The 18,134-nt window shown below is 42.7% G+C and overlaps 1 protein-coding gene across 10 annotated transcripts in view; it reads left to right on the top strand.

The window, feature by feature from the left end:
* Positions 1 to 18,134, top strand: part of msi2b (musashi RNA-binding protein 2b) — a 283,431-nt gene that overhangs the window by 160,937 nt on the left and 104,360 nt on the right. For all 10 annotated transcript variants that reach the window (XM_085288479.1, XM_085288477.1, XM_085288473.1 and 7 more), the window contains exon 7: positions 2,560 to 2,608. In XM_085288479.1, the coding sequence (XP_085144605.1) occupies positions 2,560 to 2,608 (49 nt within the window). The remainder of the gene's footprint in view (positions 1 to 2,559; positions 2,609 to 18,134) is intronic.

Below are 18,134 nucleotides of genomic sequence, written 5' to 3'. Positions count from 1 at the left end.
CCAGAGGTCTTTTCCTATTAGGAGAAAGTTCTTCCTCCCTACTGTCGCCAAGTTTTTGGTCATGTGGATGTAATGTCATTCACACTGTATGCATATGTTTGAACTCTCTGATATTGTAGGGTCTGTAGGGTCTTAATGTTAATTTATGTTGTGTTATTTTGCTTTAAAATACAATGCTATTCTATTTAATGTTTTGGGAAGTTCTATGTGCCATGTTTCTATGTGCCTGTATTTCTTTAAGTGTCAAATAAATATGCCATTTTTGTTTGCACTTCTACTGATGCATGGACTAGTGACTCTGTTGGCTCTTCCAGTATCACTGACATTAGATGACAGAAGTCAAATGCTATAAATTTCTGTCTCCCATGTAAATGATCACAGGCTGTCAGCCACGCTTGTCAAATTAAACGTTTACCATAGTTGGTAAACATGCCATTCCATCTTTGCTCTGCAATGCAGCTTTCACGCTGTCAAATGCTTAGGCATTAGAAACTCTTTCTGGTGCTACAAGCTGAATTCCAGCTACAGAAATGGACCAAATTGGAGTTTTCTCACCTCTTGTTTTCAGTACGGTGTAGACACTAAACAGTCTACAAGTTTCTTTGGGTTCTTTAAACCTAGCCAGTGGACTGCAGCCATTAGCACTTATGGGTTGCAGTTTCCCAGTTTCCTCTCACTTTAATGTGATTTTGATTAGATCGGCTGGAATGAGACAGACGTTAGGTTTGGTGACATTTTAAATGTCTGTTTAGAAAACTGTTGCTGCAGGTGATGTTGCCCGGCAGCTGTTTATTTGTACTCCCCCTGTAATATTTTCCCGCCACACAGTCATCAGATAGCACATTTTTCAGAGACACTGCAAACTTCATTATTATTATTTTTTACCCTTTTGTGTTGACAAAGAGAAATAGTCCAGGGAAAATAATAACTTTGTTAGTGATTGTATAAAAGTGCCAGCTCAAGTACCAGCAGCTCTGCTGAATTTATACCCACACTTGAGCATTTCCTGACAGTACTTAAGATAGACTGCCTGTCTAACTTTTGTCCTCTTTGTAAAGACTTGAGCAAGCGATTATTATTTTAGAAAGGGAGTGTGAAATGCCTGCCTGCCATTTTAAACAATATCACCCCTTGCACAAGTTCCACGTTTTAATTCAAGATTCTTCACTTGCCATGTCTCTCTCTTGCAATGACTCTGGCTTAACTTAACCACACGTAACATCCATTGTTTTGTTCTGTCACAGCTGTTGTTTATCACTAATTTGCAGAAGTGATGCAACTCTGTAGGATTTAATAAGCCCTACCTTTCCGCAACATTTACCTGCAGGCTCTGCCTGCCTTCCTTTTCAGGTAGTCTGGCAAACAGCAATTCAGGTGCTCAGGCACTGGGTGTGTGTATAAGTTACTTGAGGATTCACATCAGTATTGCTTGCTAAATTTGACAATTTGGAAATAATTTAGGGAGGAGCAAATCAAGTGCCTGTGAGCCATACAGTGAGTAACTTGGTCCTACAAGCTGTGCCAACGTCTTGTGTGCCAAATGTGTGGCAAGAGGGTGGCACGAACAGCGTGCCAGCGCTAGTCTGCCTGGCTGCCAGGCACTTCTCTTTATCCAATCAGACAGTTCGGTTTGAGTGAGACCCCCTATTCTTGTCTCTTCCCATCTCCTCCCAAAGCTTTGTAACCCTCCCGTGAAAAGCACAGATGCACACTTGCACACTATTAAGCCTCCTCAGTACAGTTACACTTACCTATAGACCATAACCAGGGAGTGAATGGTGCAGAGTGCTCCCTCTTTTTGTTTCTGTCTGCTGCTGCTGCTGCTGCTCTCTACTCCTCCATCTTTTTTTTCTTTTCTTCTTTTTTTTCTTAGACAACATCACAGGCTAAATGAGCATGCCTCAGTCTGTTTTTTAAGCATTTCATCAGCATTATAGAAAGAAGAGTGTGTCTAGAGATCTGTTTTTCGGGGATGTGTGAAAAAAAATTCTGCCTGTCTGTGTGTGGCTTTATTGGACATGATGAAGGATGATATTATGGTGGATGCTGCTGCTGCTGCTGGGGCTGCTGGGGCTCTGAGATGAGGAAGGATCACATTTGTCTCACACCCGCTTAGTATAATGTGTCTATCTGTCCCTCTCCACAAGACTGGACATCAGTGTTCATCAAAATAAACATATTGTCAACACTGTTTTTCTTCTTCTTCTTTCTTTCTTTTTTCTTCTGGTAGTTTTTGTTAATTTTTCTCCCATTGCTGCTCTTCACATATTTGCCACATCTAATCCAGAAAACACGTAACGCCACTGTGATTGCATGGATTTCTTTATCGCTGAAATTCTAATCTATAGATGGACACGGAAGTGGTAACCCGACAACACAGCGTGAACTCTGATTTATTATGTGGGAGAGGGGTGCTGGGGAAGAAATCAGTGTAAAGGAGCGAAAATAAATATTCTAAGAGCAATTACTGCGAGTAGACGAGCTGCGATTCAATAGGGAGAAGGTGATGCGAGGTACTTGCCGAAAAGCTAATGTCGGCACTCCTCTTATGTCTTCCAGGTTGATGATGCCATGCTTATGTTTGATAAGACTACTAACAGACATAGAGGTAAGTGCACAGCTTCTGTTCCCCCTTTCCTGATGTTTTTTTCCCCCTCTGTCTTTCCGAAAGGTGAGAAAATAGTCATTTTATGTCCTTTCCCCATGAGATAACACAGAACAGTTCCATTTCACATGATATTAGGTGTGCCATCTGTTCAACAATGGGAGCGTGTCAAAGTAATCAATAAGCTGGTACGGTGTTTAGAATGTTTGAGCGTTAGATGGAGAGTGTGTGTGTGTCTGCGATGATGCTGGTGTGAGTGTTTCAGAGAGGTGCTTAAAGGGTGTAAAGATTGCGAGATGGTGGGTGCTGTGCAGTCAGATAACAGCATCAGATAAGACCCAGGAGAAGCACTGACTTTATCGCTTTATCTCATCAGCTCCTTATCTGAGATGAGGGGGGACATTTCTCTCTCAAGCAGAAGGACTTTCCAAAGACAGGTTTCCTCCCTGCACCACAATGCGGCGTCGGCGTATTTAAGCCAAGCGACACTCTTTTAGGCCCCGACTTAACCACCGGCAGACACGTATATAGGCCTGTCACTTATCCTCAAAACTGTGCGATGGTTGGTATTGCTGCCTCACACAGGTACGCTAAAGGAACTTTTTAGGAGACAGACTGTCCCTGGCTGTTTATGCCTGTATGTATCATTGTGTGCGTGAGCAGTCGACAGGCGCTGACAGGTATTTCCACAAGAAAAAGGAGCAGACACTGCTGTGTTTGTCACGCCAGTCAGCTCACTTGTAGGCAGAGCTGGCATCACAACCCTCTCACTCAGCTGGGCTGAGCATATAGATGTAAATATTTGTTTGCAGCGAAGAAGTCGTCCCCTCAAAGTGAATAAATGTTTAAGTGCAGTGTTCTGGGATCGAAAGCAGTTATTGTTTTGCGAGTGAGCTCTGTCTTTGGTTTTTAAGCTATATCCGTGTGTGAGTGCTGTGGAGGCAAACTCTTTTGAGTCTGGTAAACAGTTTCTAAGTGTGAAACATGTGAACTATAGTGGAAGTGATCTATGGCTTTGAGGGGATTTTGATCTGTAGTGACAGAACCCAGTGTGAGGTCTGCTTTGAGACGAAGGCTTTTCTCACACTCTCTCTTATTTCTTGCTCTTCTCTCTCCTGTCTGCTGCACCGCCAGCCCTCTGTGAAAGGGGCTGGGCGCCATGCTTGGAGAGTGTGTTAGGCGTTTGCCTTTGGGCAGCAAAATGCCCTTCAAATGAAGACAGTGATGGAGAAACAGCCTCCTTGGCAATTTTTCTGATGACAGCGGGCATATTTATATTGAGTGTGACACGGAGACAGGCGTCAGGTGCAGTTCTTCCTGCGGTTGCTGTTTTGTCTAAGTAGCGTTTTGATTATTTGTTCCAGTGGGAATTTGACACGGTAGATATTTGCTTTTTTTCATCTTGAGGGAAAAAAAACAAAAAAAGCACAACAGGTCTTTCAGATGAATGGCGCAGAATATTACAAACCTCTAAGAAGTTATTCACCAGAGCCATTAATGTGACTGGTCATATTTTTATTTGCTATATTTACTTGAACATTGGGAGGTTATACTGTAAAAAGAAAAATGCTATTTTTACTACTTAAAACCTTTTAAAGGTGCTCTTTTACTGCTGCGCAACAGCAAAGGTTCAGATGGCCTCATTTGAATGTCATTTCTGTAGCTTTTTTGTTTTTCTCCCTAAACATTTCTTACCTAAGGTCAGTGCTGTATATTGCTGTATAATGTGATGTTTTTTGTTTTTTTTTTGGAAGAGCTTATTGTGTTTGAGATGCATGATCGACACTTGATTGTGAGTGTTTTCTTTGGGGCTGTGGTGAATTGGATAGAGGACAAACGTCACACTTCACTAGTAGCAGCATTGTCCTTCAGACGGTCCTGCGAGCCTGGCAAAACGACAACCAGAGGAGACATTCTCTACCCTTCTCGTTTCTACCTTTTCTTTTTTTTTTTCCTTTTTACTCTCTATCTCTCCCGGTCATTCAGTCTTATTCGTTTTTCCTTTTCTTCTATCCAGTCACACTATTTCTGTCCCCAAACCATCTCCCATTCTGGCCTGTCTTCGCCATCTCTAGTCTTTCTCCTTCTGTCTCTCCTGTTAGAGGACACTCGCTGTAAGCAAAGCTCCTCACAAAGGCACACGCTGCACACCATCTCCTTGGCATTTAAAGGAGTAGAATACAGCCAATTGTGTTGGAAATTGAACTCTCTAAAGCCTCCCTTCCCGCTGCAGCAGTTCATTGTGGGTGAGTTCAGTGTCTTTGCTGAGCGGCTTGGGCTGTCCAGAGGTTGATGCCAGAGGGCGCCTATTGTTCCATGTTCTACTGCAGTGTCCCCCCCCCCCCCCCCCCCCACCACCACCACCACCACCACCACCACCACCCCACCCTCACCGACTCCTGCTCCGCCTCCCTACAACCTTCCCCTTTTTTTTCTCCTGACATTCATTTTGTGACAGAGAGGATAATTTCAGGGCATTATTTCACAAGATATTTTTAACTTTTCTTGTTTATGGGTGGTTTATTCGGTTGTGCAGGAGGTCCAGCAAACAGTGCCTTTGCTCCAAAACACAGACTGGGGACAGGGCCATGAGCACAGCAGTCACAGACTACACATACCAGTCATCATTTCCAGCCCCCTCAACATGCCTTCACATGCCAAAATTGGATGACAAGACAAGCTATATGGGTGGGAAATAAAAGCTTTTGGTATAGCCCTGAGTCAAAAATCGTTCTGTCATCCCTTTACCTCCTCCCGTCCCACTGGCTGACATATGATCTATGATCTCAAATGTGATTTTCACTGTCAAACACAATTGGCAGTGCCATGAAGAGTGTTACAGGGGTGCAGAAAAATGGCATCTGTAAAAGGGATGGGATTGAGAGCATGATGAAAGAGTGGCAAATATCATTATCCACCAAAGCATTGGGGTTTAATTTGTGAGTTACAAGTTACAGTAGATGATAAATGAATTCTTTGTCTTGTTACTCGTAAGCGTCCCTTATTAAGTGCTACTCTACCACACCGTAATTAGCCCTGCTTCTCCACCACAGTAGCACTCTCATTGTACCCCACGTATAATTCAAAAGGTACCTTGTACAAGGTGAAAATATTTAGCATAGATATTATTCACGAGCAGCTTCCCAGCATCACTCTTACTACACACAAATCAAAACAAGAACCACACGCACAACAGAAATTAGAGCAATGCAATTCCAATGCTAAAATATACTTGCAAGTTTCACGGATGATGATTATGATAATGATGATGATGATGATGACAGATCAAGCAGTCCAGCACGGCACAGTCTCCATGGCAACTTGATCTGGTCACGATAAAAGCTTGGCTGCAAGCACCAATAGGAAAAGTGCATTTTTAATTATTGCTGCTTCCCATGGCGAAGCATGGGGGTTTTTTGTTGTTTGTTTGTTTTTGTTTTTTGTTTTTTTGATGACCTGAAGAAGAATTACCAAATCTAAACATCAAGCTTGGTGTCAATACAGTAGCTGAGATATCATCTCACTTTCTGTTTGGCTGCTTCGCTCCAATTTCTATTGGCTGCAACAAACAAACTGTTTGAAAATTTAAACCAGTATAGTAAGTTGTTTTTTTTTGTTTGTTTGTTTGTTTGTTTTTTGCCTGTCGCGTTTGGATCTTTAGCCATCAGATTTATTGTCTGAAGGCCAAGAAAGATGCCTAGCGGATTTACTTTACCAAGTGGCTCATCATGGCCTTGCCATATTGGTCCATTTGATTGACCTTTATTATTATTATGTATTTATTTTATTTTATTTTCTGTTGTTACAGATGGGACAGACATGACTGTGGGATAGAACAGTGAGAAAGAAAGAATAAAAGAAAGAGAGGGTGAGAAAGAAAAACAGAGGGGAGAAGAGATAGTGAGAAAGGGAGGAAGAAAAAAAAATACCTGGATCACCTGTCGAGAGAAGAAAAAACAGAAGAGAAAACAAACAAAAAAAGAGCAACATAATAAACACAACACCATCATAATAAACTAGCTAACAGTAAATAACAGTAGATACTTAAATGTTATTAATGAAATGTTATTGTGCAGCACGCAAGATCGACAGCGCGCAATGTGCTTTGAGGTAGCAGCCAAGAAAGGTGTAGTTTGTGTCTGTGAACACCCGTGTGTACACCTGTGTGCACACCTGTGTGGATCAGCACGCTTGTATTCAAAAGGTTTCTCCATGTAACGTGCGGAGGGCGGTGAAAGAGGCGAAGCAGCGCTACGGGAGGAAACTAGAGTCACAACTCCAACAGAGTGACTCTAGGAGCCTGTGGCGGGGACTAAGGACAATAACGGACTATAAAGCACCAACAACCGGTATGACGAACGCGGCCGTGACTCTGGCAGACGAGCTGAACACTTTCTATGCTCGCTTCGAGGCTGCAGCTAAGGTCTCCAACAATGCTAGTGTTAGCGGCGCTAACGGCTGCAGACAGGAAGATACTGCCAGCACCGGAAACGTGCTCGTCATCTCCGAGCATGAAGTAAGGAGAGCCTTCAAAAGAGTGAACACCAGGAAAGCAGCAGGACCAGACGGCATCCCAGGTCGTATCCTAAGAGACTGCGCATACCAGCTAGCTCCTGTGTTCACTGAGATATTCAACATCTCTTTATCTCAGTCGGTGATCCCCACATGCTTCAAAGAGTCCATCATTGTTCCTGTCCCGAAGAAACCCCACCCTGCTTCTCTCAATGACTATCGCCCTGTAGCCCTCACCTCAGTAGTGATGAAGTGCTTTGAACGCCTGGTCAGAGACTTCATCATTTCTTCACTACCAGACACACTGGACCCACTACAGTTCGCTTACCGTCCAAATCGTTCCACAGACGATGCCATCTCTCATCTCCTCCACACATCACTCACTCACTTGGACACTAGAAGGGGGAATTATGTTAAAATGCTCTTCATAGACTACAGCTCTGCATTTAATACCATAATTCCCTCCACACTCACCACCAAGCTGGAGCATCTGGGACTCAGCTCATCTATGTGTCAGTGGATCTCCAACTTCCTAACTGGCAGACCACAGGCAGTAAGGATGGGCGGACATGTCTCAGCCTCCACCACTCTCAGCACTGGAGCCCCCCAGGGGTGTGTTCTGAGCCCCCTGCTGTACTCTTTGTACACATATGACTGTGTGGCCACTACCAGCTCCACCACCATCATCAAGTTTGCTGACGACACCGTCGTGGTGGGCCTGATCTCTGATAACAACGAGACGGCCTACCTGAAGGAGATTAGGAATCTGGAGAACTGGTGCCAGAGGAACAACCTCCTTCTAAACATCAGTAAGACAAAGGAGCTGATAGTGGACTTCAGCACTAAGCAGGAGAGGAACTACCAGACCCCCGTCATCAACGAGTGCCCAGTGGAGAGAGTGGACAGCTTCAAATACCTCGGAGTTCACATCACGCAGGACCTGTCATGGTCCTGTCACATCAACACCGTGGTGAAAAAGGCCCGACAGCGTCTCTACCACCTCAGACGCTTGAGAGAATTCCAACTGCCCTCCAAGGTGCTCAGGAACTTTTACTCGTGCACCATAGAGAGCATCCTGGCGGGAAACATCTTAACCTGGTTCGGGAACAGCACCATGCAGGACAGACGAGCTCTACAGAGGGTTGTGCGGTCAGCTGAGCGCACCATCCGCTCCGAGCTCCCTGACCTGCACTCAATCTACAGCAGGCGGTGCCGGACCAAGGCCAGGAAGATCGTGAAGGACCTCAGCCATCCCAACAACAGACTGTTCTCTCTGTTGAGGTCAGGAAAGCGATTCCGCTCCCTGAAGACCAACACAGAGAGACTGAGGAGGGGCTTCTTCCCGCAGGCGATACGGTCTCTCAATCACACCACCACACAGTACTGACCCACACATACAGTTCTTACACACACACTGGACTTTCTGGACATTGTTTTTGCACACATTGTTTTTTTGCACAACACTGGTCACTATATTCTTCATTTCCGGTTAATACTTGTACAGCTGCTGTTATTGTGTATATATTTATTTATATTTAGATTTCTTCATACATTCTTATATAGTTCTATATTGTGTATTTTGTTGTACAGTTATTTTATTTTCAACTTTAATTTATATATTTTATCTTGTTCTCCCAGTTAAATTTACCCTTCATTCTAATTTGTGTTGTACAGTTATTTCATTTTTAACCTTAATTTATATTTTATTCCTTCTTAGTTAAATTTACCCTTTTTAATTTTTCATATTTATTTCCTATCTTATTCATAGCCTTTTCCTTTTTTGTTTTCCTTAGGTCACGAGCAGTTGTCCAAGCATTTCACTACATATCGTACTGTGTATGACTGTGTACGTGACAAATAAAATTTGAATTTGAATTTGAATTTAACGATGTGCTAGGGAGTGTGGGGAGCCATAGCCCCGTCCCCCAGGGCGTGAAGCAGGTATGGAGGAGAGGAGGTGTAGTAAGTTCTGTGAGGCTCTGAAAGAAGATCACTTCCACCAATTTTGGTCATGACTGGAATCATTTGCTACCTGAATGTGTTCAAAGTTTCAGTTAAATCCAGAATGGCAGTCTCGTCTATTAGGTTGGCATGGGGGAGGTAACTTGTGTCAGCCTTGATCTGTGATGCTTTTGCTTTTCTTTGGCACCTACTAGCAATCATTTGTGCTTCCAAGCAAGGTCATAATCAAGTGGCAACTTAGGGTTAGCTTTGGACTTGACTTTATGAAAGGAATCAGATGGAGTGTAGTCTTTAAAAATCTGCTTTATGCTTCCAGAGTTAAATGTATATTGTAAACACAACCTCAACTTTGACCTGTTCTTGCTGCAGGAGTGCCCGAACCACAGAAACAAGAAACGAGTGAAAAGAAAGTCTTATGTGGCCACCTGTATTTGTCTTCAAAAGTAAAACAGCGCCCATAAATGCCCATGTTTTAAAAAAAACTGCTTTGCAGCACAGATAAGAATTTTTACAGTCTGGTACTAAAGCTAACTTCCCCCTTTATAGCAACTGTCCAATAACTCACCCATAAAACTTTATTAAGGCTCAAAGTTAGGGATGTGGCTGCATTGACTGACAGAACACAGGCTGCTGACTCATACAGTTGTGTCAGGCAACTGTCTGCTAGGCTCCACATCCAATCAATGAACTGGAGCTTTTGATTATGTTTGTAGTTTTTACCTCTTTTGGAGATTGTTTACTGTAATTATCTGGCAAATAATATGTATGATGTGTCAAGTATGTCAACTCATCCAAGAGTCAGTCTGCAGTCTATGGCTGGATAGGTGCTAACCAAGCTTGCTAGCATTAGCTAATAACTTAGCAACCCTCTTGTCCAAAAATGGTAAGTTATGGCTCCAAGAAACAAGGATGGCAATGATTCTAATGTTGAGGCCTTAAAATGGGGCTTCACAAACCTTCACGGTGGTTACGTCTATTGATTATATACAGTATACAGTCTTGAGCGAGTAACTGAGGTCACATAGTTAAAGAAAAAAATTGCTAAATGTTTTGATTGACCTCAAAGGTCACTAGGATGTTAGGAAGGATTTAAGAAGCCTAAAAAGGCAGCAGCTGCACTCAGAACATCTTAATCCATTTGCAGTAAGCTATTTAACTATGCAATGGTGGATGTTGCTGTGATTATGCTATGATGTTACAAAAGTTTGTTTTAGATCATATACCATCTTATTTCCTGTAGGCTCTATAAATGTGGAAAACATGATGGGGAAAAAACTGAATTCATTACTAGTATAGAACTGAAAATAAAATAAAATAAAATAAAATAAAACAGACCACAAGTCATAAAAGTAAAACGAAATGGTTGTCACGTTGACATGGTTCTTTGCCCTCTTGTTCACTCATATTTTTTCGTGCTGCTGAAGAGATAATCCACTTTAACCTCTGTCTTTATTAAAGCTTTCAGAGTCTGTTACAGACATAAAATTAATTAATGATAATCCTAAAGACCGGAAATGCAGCGGTGCTTAAAAAATGAGGATGTAACTAAAGCAAACTGAGTTAACTTCACCTCAAAAATTTGAATGTTTATTTTTGGAGCACTTTTCTAAACCTAATTGCAGAGTGCTTCACTCCTTGCAGCAACCTCACACCAAGCAGATTTTACTGTAGTAGGATGTCCATAGTTGGTTTACTAACAGTTCTTGATGAATCTTCCAAATAAGCGAGCATATGGGCGCAAAGGATAGAAAATGCATCTGTAATTTGTAAGACGATCGGCAGTGTTTGTGCTAGTCTTCTATTTTTGTAAATAATCAGACAGTGTTTCACTGTGGTTCTGCCTAAATAATGGTCCTGGTCATGCCACACATACTGCTACATTTCAAATGCTAATCCAAGCAACAGTGACCATCCTGGGAGTGGGAAAAATTCCATCTGCTGATGTGTCTGTCCAGTTGTTGTCTGGAAAATCTACTTGAGTAAGGTATTGTCTTTAGTCCCGAAACATGTAGAGGAAGGTAGCAACTGTTTGCTCCTCCTGTCATATGCCAGAATGCCCTGAGCATAGAATGGGGCACATTTGTGTACTTTGATTCATTTGGTTTCAGTTGTTTCCAGTCCCTGTATAACCTTGGTAAAAGCTTAGTTCATATTGTCAACAAAAAGTCAGACTTGTCCCAGGTGGGTGTTGGTCTCCACCAGGGCTGCCTTTTGTCAAAGATTCTGGTCTTCGTTTTTTATGAACAGAATTTCTAGGTACAGCAAAGGGGTGGATGGTGTCTGATTCACTGGACTCAGGATCTTGACTCTGCTTTTTGCAGATATGTGGTTTTGTTGGCCTTCATCAGGCAGTGACTGAGAGCTTGCACTGGGGTGCTTTGCAGCTGAGTGCGAATGAAAATTAGCACCTCAAAGTCTTAGCCAATGGTTCTCAGCCAGAAAAGGATGGAGTGCCCGCTCCAGGTCAGTTACTGCTCCAAGTGGAGGTTTAAGTATCTTGGGGTCTTGTTTGCAAGTGAGGAGAGAGTGGAGCAAGCCACTGACAGACAGACAGATTGAATATGCTGTACCGTACCGATCAGTTATAGTGAAAAGAACCCTGAGGATCAAAGTAGTCTAAAGCTGTCAATTTACAGGTTGATCTATGTTTCGACGCTCACCCATGGTTATCAGCTCTGGGTAGTGACTGAAAGAATAAGATACAAGCAGTGGAAATTAGTTTCCTATGTAGCTGAGCTTTAGTAATTTGGGAGGGACTTAGAATGGAGACACTTCACTGAAAGGAGCCACCTGAAGTGGCACCATTATCTGACCATGATGCCTCCTTGACAACTCCTAGGTGAGGCATTTCAGGCATAACTAAATTGCCCCAATGCTTACCTAGAGACAATGGAGCTCTGGGCTGGCTGGTCCTGTGATTACTTCAGTTATTTTATATTGAGTCATAATGACCCCAGCATAGCCCAACAATAAGACAACCACCTATGAGCAAGCACTTGGTGTCAAACTTAAATGCTAACTTAAAAGTAAACACATAGTGAGTGAAAACAGTGTACAAACAGTGCATCATGGGAATCCCCCCAGCAGGCTAGGCCTATTGCAGTGTAACTATGAGAGGGTTTAGGGTCACTTTAGCAAAATGTTTTAAGCCTAATCTTAAAAATACTAAAAGTTTCTGTCTCCCAAATCCAATCTGGTTCCACAGAAGAAGGGCCTGAAAGCTGAAGGCTCTGTGTCCCATTTTACTTTTAAATGCCCTAGGAAACACAAGTAAGTTTTGAGAGAGAAGTGCTCTGTGACTGCAGGCTGATCAGGCACTATAAGGTCTTTAAGATAAAATGGGGCCTGATTATTCAAGAAGGAGAAACCAATAAGGGAGAAATGTGCTCTCGCTTTCTAGTTCCTGTTAGCAGCTGGCTGCAAAATTTTGGACTCAACTCAGGGTTTTTCAGGAAGTTTTTGGGATAGCCTGATGGTAATAAATTACAATAGTCCAGCCTAGAAGTCATAAATTGATTAAAAAGAACATACAGCTGTCTCTAATTGGTATTCCAAATTTCAGACTTTTTACCTTGTAATTCTGGGAGCTGAAAGGTAAAGAATATGATTGATGAAGAAGATGCATTGAAAAAGGAAGAAGTACTAGATGCCTTTGAGGCTTCGCTGCTTGGTCCCCAATTAGACTCTTACAATTCTAAGTAGTTCATTAATTGGGTCACAGTGAGTTTGTTTCCTGTGTGCAACATCTCAACTGCTAAAAAAGCAGCGTCAGCCAAGCAGCTATCGTCAAGTTTTTGTTCTCCTGCAAATCTTTAGATAATACCTCTGAGTTAAAATATTCGCAGGTGACACCATATCTATTTTGGGCGATACATGCATTCTCCCTCACCTTTTTAATTACATCACTAAGAAAGATGATGAAATCCTAGTGTAACTTTCTTTCATATTGTTTTACAATAGTTTGGAACCAGACAGCACCCATTAGTGTAGCTTTATAATGACTGTGTGACTGATTGTAAGCCAAATTCCTTCTTTATTTGTATGATGCAAGTAATAGTAATGTGCAACAGTCTTGGGGACCAGGATAAAGAAATGGGAGGCTGGATTGTTTTAGTCACAAGGCTGCTTTGTATGAGAGAGCCACAGTGAGCGAGGCGCGTATTAGAAGCCATGTTCCTGGAGAAGAAGGGGATTCTTGGTGTTTGTATGTGGAAAGGGCCAATGCTGTGTGAATTTATGTATAGCCCCCTTTTTCTATGGGCTTAAAGGGCTGGTTTTCTTCTTGGCAGACGAACAGAAGGCTGCATTGTGTGTGTCTGTAATCTCTTTACCTGGATTGGCAGCAAAGCTAGCAAGTGTAGCTCCCAGTGTGGAATTGGCACTGAGGAGTCAATGTCACACTGAGCGAGCTGCCTTCCAAACAAACAAAAAACTGGTTGTGTCTCAGTGAGACTGTGTGTGGATGACAGCGTGCACCTTTTTTTTTCTTCTTCTTTTTTTTCAATTTGTGTGTCTTTGTACTTTTTATAGGTGAGTTTTGCAGCTCCCGCATAAACAATATAGAGAGAATGCCCAAGACGGTCCAACATTCGAAGCATCGTATTATTATTTAGTGGTTGTGTTGGGCTTTTTTGTGTGTCTGCTTGGCGCAGTTTCAAACCTGCGCTTTGTAGAGCAAAAGTCTTTGCCCCAGGATACAGAAGCTCATATATAACAAAAGCTTGAGTGGTATTAGGTGTCATTATACACCAACAATTTGACATAAATTTGCCTCTCCCACCTCACTTGGTGAGAAGAAAAAAATAATTGGCCTCATTATCTTTCATCTCTTTGGCACATTACATTAATTATTTTATACAAAGCCTGCCAGTTAGAGTCCTGTAACCTGGGAAGCAGAGCTGCGCCTCCACAGGTTAACTGTAGCTCACTGAAAAGCCCCAGCGCTTGACGTCACCACAATGCCTCATCAGCCACCGGTGCTAGGGATTGAACATGGCCGACTGAGCAGAGGATGTCTGTCTGCAAAGTGATTGCTGGCTCATTGACTGAGTGGGAGAGGAGGGGGAAAGGGGAGTGGGGAAAGGGAACAAGTACAGTTAGAGAAGAAATGGAAAGGAGAAGAAGAGGGTGGAAAGAAAGGGGGACCGAGGACAAGAAAAGCAGGAAAAGTAGAATAAAGGCACGGTGAGGGCGAAAGAGAGAAGTAAATAAAGAAAAAGGAGAGTAGCTCAGCGGCTCAGTGGGAAGCCTCCCCCTGCTGGCTCCTCAGGCTGGAAGCTGCTGCCGATGGCTTCAAAAGAGCGCCAGGCAGTCTAGGCCTCTGCTTCTAGCAATTAGAGATCACTCCAGCGGATACCTCCTGGCCAGCCTGCAAATCCCTCAAAAATACCCTCTGATTACTACTGTATGACACAGGCTGTTTACCAAATGGATCTAGCACTGCTGAGAGTGAGGGTTGATAATGCCTTCTTTTGTTCAGGCAAGAGAGGGAGCGGGGTCATTTAAGTTTTAAAGATGGCGCTTCTGCGAATAATTCAGACATTCATTTCTGCCAACAAAGGAGAGTTAACCAGTTCTTTAATTTCTTATTAAATTGCTTTGCAAACAAGTTGTCCAATGCTCATTTTTTTCTTCTTTTCTTTTCTTTCTTTCTTTTTTTGATACAATAAAACCTATTTGGACGCAACTAAAATAACTGTCTTCCCAGTTAACAAGGGTCAGGTGTTTGGAATGGCCGGCGTTCTCCCCTCCTTTTAAACAGCTAGCTCATGGCTGCCTCCACAGACGTCGTGGTGTTTACAAATCGCAGCTCCTCTGTGCCGTGACAACTGTATAGCGGCTCAGATGCAGAGCAGAGCAATCAGCAGCTGTGCCTGATTTCACTGATTGACACTGAGCTCACATCAAGTGGAGTCAGATATTCCTGCACTTTATTTTTTTTCTCCTGCATTGCTTCAGCCTTCCAACATGAGCAGACAGATTCCTTGTTGCATTCTCTCACCTTGACAGACCTGATATTAGCGATTAGTGTGAATGTCATTTAAATGGCAGAGCTAATCATACACTCTGGGTCTACCTCCACCGGAGGGCCCCTCGCCTTGGCCTAATCACAGTGACAAAGGAAATGATGTGTTTAGCCACTCTTAATAACTGCTCCAGCTCATCAGCTCCTAGGCGAGCCGGCTTTATGACCAACCTGTGTCTCACTAGGGAGGAGCAGTATAAAGTATGGAGCCTGGCCTCTGGCCCCGCTGCTTCCTCTTAAAGCTCTTTGTTGTGATCCACATCCTGACATCAGAGACCCAACACACTCACCTTGAAATGAGCACCGAGAATCACAGTACAGTCGCACAGTTGTTGTGTATATTTCTGCCAGTAATTCGCAACAAGCACAATATGACGTACCTAAGAGACTGGTGATTAAATGGTAGAGAATCTTTCTCTTGCTGTTACGTGTTTGTTTTTTGTTGATTATTGCTAACATCCACCCTTCTACCCATTTCACTGTAGTCATTTATGTGTTTTAGGCTTCACAGTGCTTCACAGACCCGATGGGTTTGGTTTTAAGTTAAAGTCCGCACTGCTGGCCCTGCATGGCCGCTGCAAGAGGAAGAAGGATGAAGGCAGGAGATTGTGAGAGAAAGCCTGGGGTTTTAATCTCTTCCCCATGTTTATCTCACCACCAGGAGACAAACCATGTGCCATTAAAACATCAGCTACTCCCACTGGTTAGCTGCGCGGCCGCACCTCTGAAGACATTTGAAGGGCAAAATAAAAGCGTTGGCGGGGAAAAAAGTGTAGAACAACACATTTATGATTGAGAGGCATGCTCTGGTTTTTTGCATGTATTTTAAAGCTGTATAGATTGTGAAAACATCCATCCATCCATTCGCTTCTGCTTATCCTTTTCAGGGTCGCGGGGGGCGCTGGAGCCTATCCCAAATGTTGCAGGGCGAGAGGTGGGGTACACCCTGGACAGGTCGCCAGTCTGTCACAGGGCAAACACACAGAGACAGACAACCATCCGCGCTCACATTCACTCCCAGAATTCCCCCTATGGGCAATTTGGATTAATCAATTAACCTATTGTGAAAACATGTATTTATTTATTTATTTGTTCACCCCTGTGCATCTACAGGAGAGTTCAGTGTGCACACAGTGACTCCACTGCAGCATGTGTGATATAAATTCTCTGTGTTAAAAGCCGAGAAGAACTTATATGAACAAAAAAAATAAGCAAACATATTCGGTCTCAGCTGCTATGGGGAATCAGTCTCTTCAGGAAATGAAAATGCCAGCTTGGAATTGTCATCATATTGAGAGTTAGCCAACCTTTGACCTTGTAATACCCCCTCAGCTTCTCTATTTGTGACCTGCTGGATGCTCTTAGAAAGTGAAACCATCAGGGAGGATCTACTGCTCACATCATCATTCTCTGAACACCTAATAGTGGATTTACCAAGGTTAAACCTCCTGTGAGATTGCAGCCACCGTGACCTGGAATACTGAGTTTACATCCCCTCACACACAAATGCACACACACCCACACATACACTCACTCAAAGACATAAAATGTAAGGCATTCACAGACACACAGGAATACAAGTACAATTTACACAAACTTGTTCACTTGAATCTGGATAATATGCAGCTGTTACAAAGTACCAAAATCAAGATGTTTAAAAAAGAAAGAGACGTGCACAGAAATGCAGGAATACTCTTGATGTTCATGAGACTGTTACAGAGACAGACTAGGGAAGTGGTAGCCTCCCTCTGCATTGTCCCCCTGTATTTACAGCCTGATTGGTGCCTACCCAGGCATCTTACAGCTGAGCGCACCACTTGAGGGAATTAACTAAGTGTCTGCTATGCAGTGTTAGTAAAATATGTCGCTTCAAGTCTTTGCAGGAATTTTAAAAACATGCTGATAACATGGGCATGGTTTTGGAAGCAGTCACACCTACAGACGCACTGCAGAAACACTGGCAGTCCTTAGAAGTTGTGTGTAGTAACTTATTTTGAACAATTTTTCTGTAAACAATTTAAGTGATGATGATGATGATGATGAGGTGTTCGCTTGAAATTAGAAATTACATGAAACTAAAAGAGTAATTTCCTTTTATTTCACCAGACAATTAGCTGGCAGTTTATGTTTATTAAATAAGGAAGGGTTATTTTAAACAGATAGGATATTAACTTACTAGAGACTAGAGACACACTATTTAAAGGAATTTGCTGGTATCTCACTGTCAAACAAACAGTAAAAAAAAATCACTTATCAGCCCTATTTTTTCTCCATATCTTCAATATAAGCTATCAAATTCCATCACAAAAGGGCACCAGAAAACTTCCAATCACATCTCATCACAACTTCTTTGTAGTTTTTTTTTCCTCCTTTAGTTGTCCCTCTCAAGTGTGATGGTGGTCAGAATACACCAACCCACATTGAAAATCACAATCAGCTGCTGAGCCACAGCAATCACTTCTCACAGAAGAGATTGCGAGCTGAATTAGATTACATCACCTCCAGTCCAGGCATCTAATCTTAGATTAAAGAGATGAAAAAGGAAAACGGAACAATCTCTTGTTTCTTTGTTGCATTTTTCCCCCATTTTCTTCTCATCCTTTTTGCGCTTTCAGGGTCAAACTGAGTGTCTTATGTCATTTTAAGTGTTTAACAAACATGCCAGCCATCCCCCATTTCAAAGCCCGGCTCCCCACACCTTCACTTGCATGCTGTTGTGACGTCTAATGTGTATTTGACCAACTTTTTTACCACGTTGGCCCTCCACGCTGCTGATTGGCCTCCCACAGCCCTGCTGGTTTACCACTTAAACAGTTGTAGGAGTCTTTTTTTTTTTTCTTTTTTTTGAAGTGGAAACGCTTTTTTACAGAGGCAGCCAAGACAATCATAGCACTGCGGGATACATCCTGCCACTGACTCGTTTTGAAAAATTTTTTTTTGTTTTGCCAGACAAGATAGACTCGCCGATGTGCTCCTGCTTTTTTTTCCCTCTTCTTTTCTGTGCAGAGCAGTAAAATGCAGCAAAAAGAG

The sequence above is a fragment of the Mchenga conophoros genome, linkage group LG10 (genome assembly GCF_057382185.1).
Source record: "Mchenga conophoros isolate Kocher_MC1m ecotype Shallow Benthic linkage group LG10, M_conophoros_male_GT1.1, whole genome shotgun sequence".
NCBI lineage: Eukaryota > Metazoa > Chordata > Actinopteri > Cichliformes > Cichlidae > Mchenga > Mchenga conophoros.
This window is presented reverse-complemented; position numbering and strand designations above follow the sequence as displayed.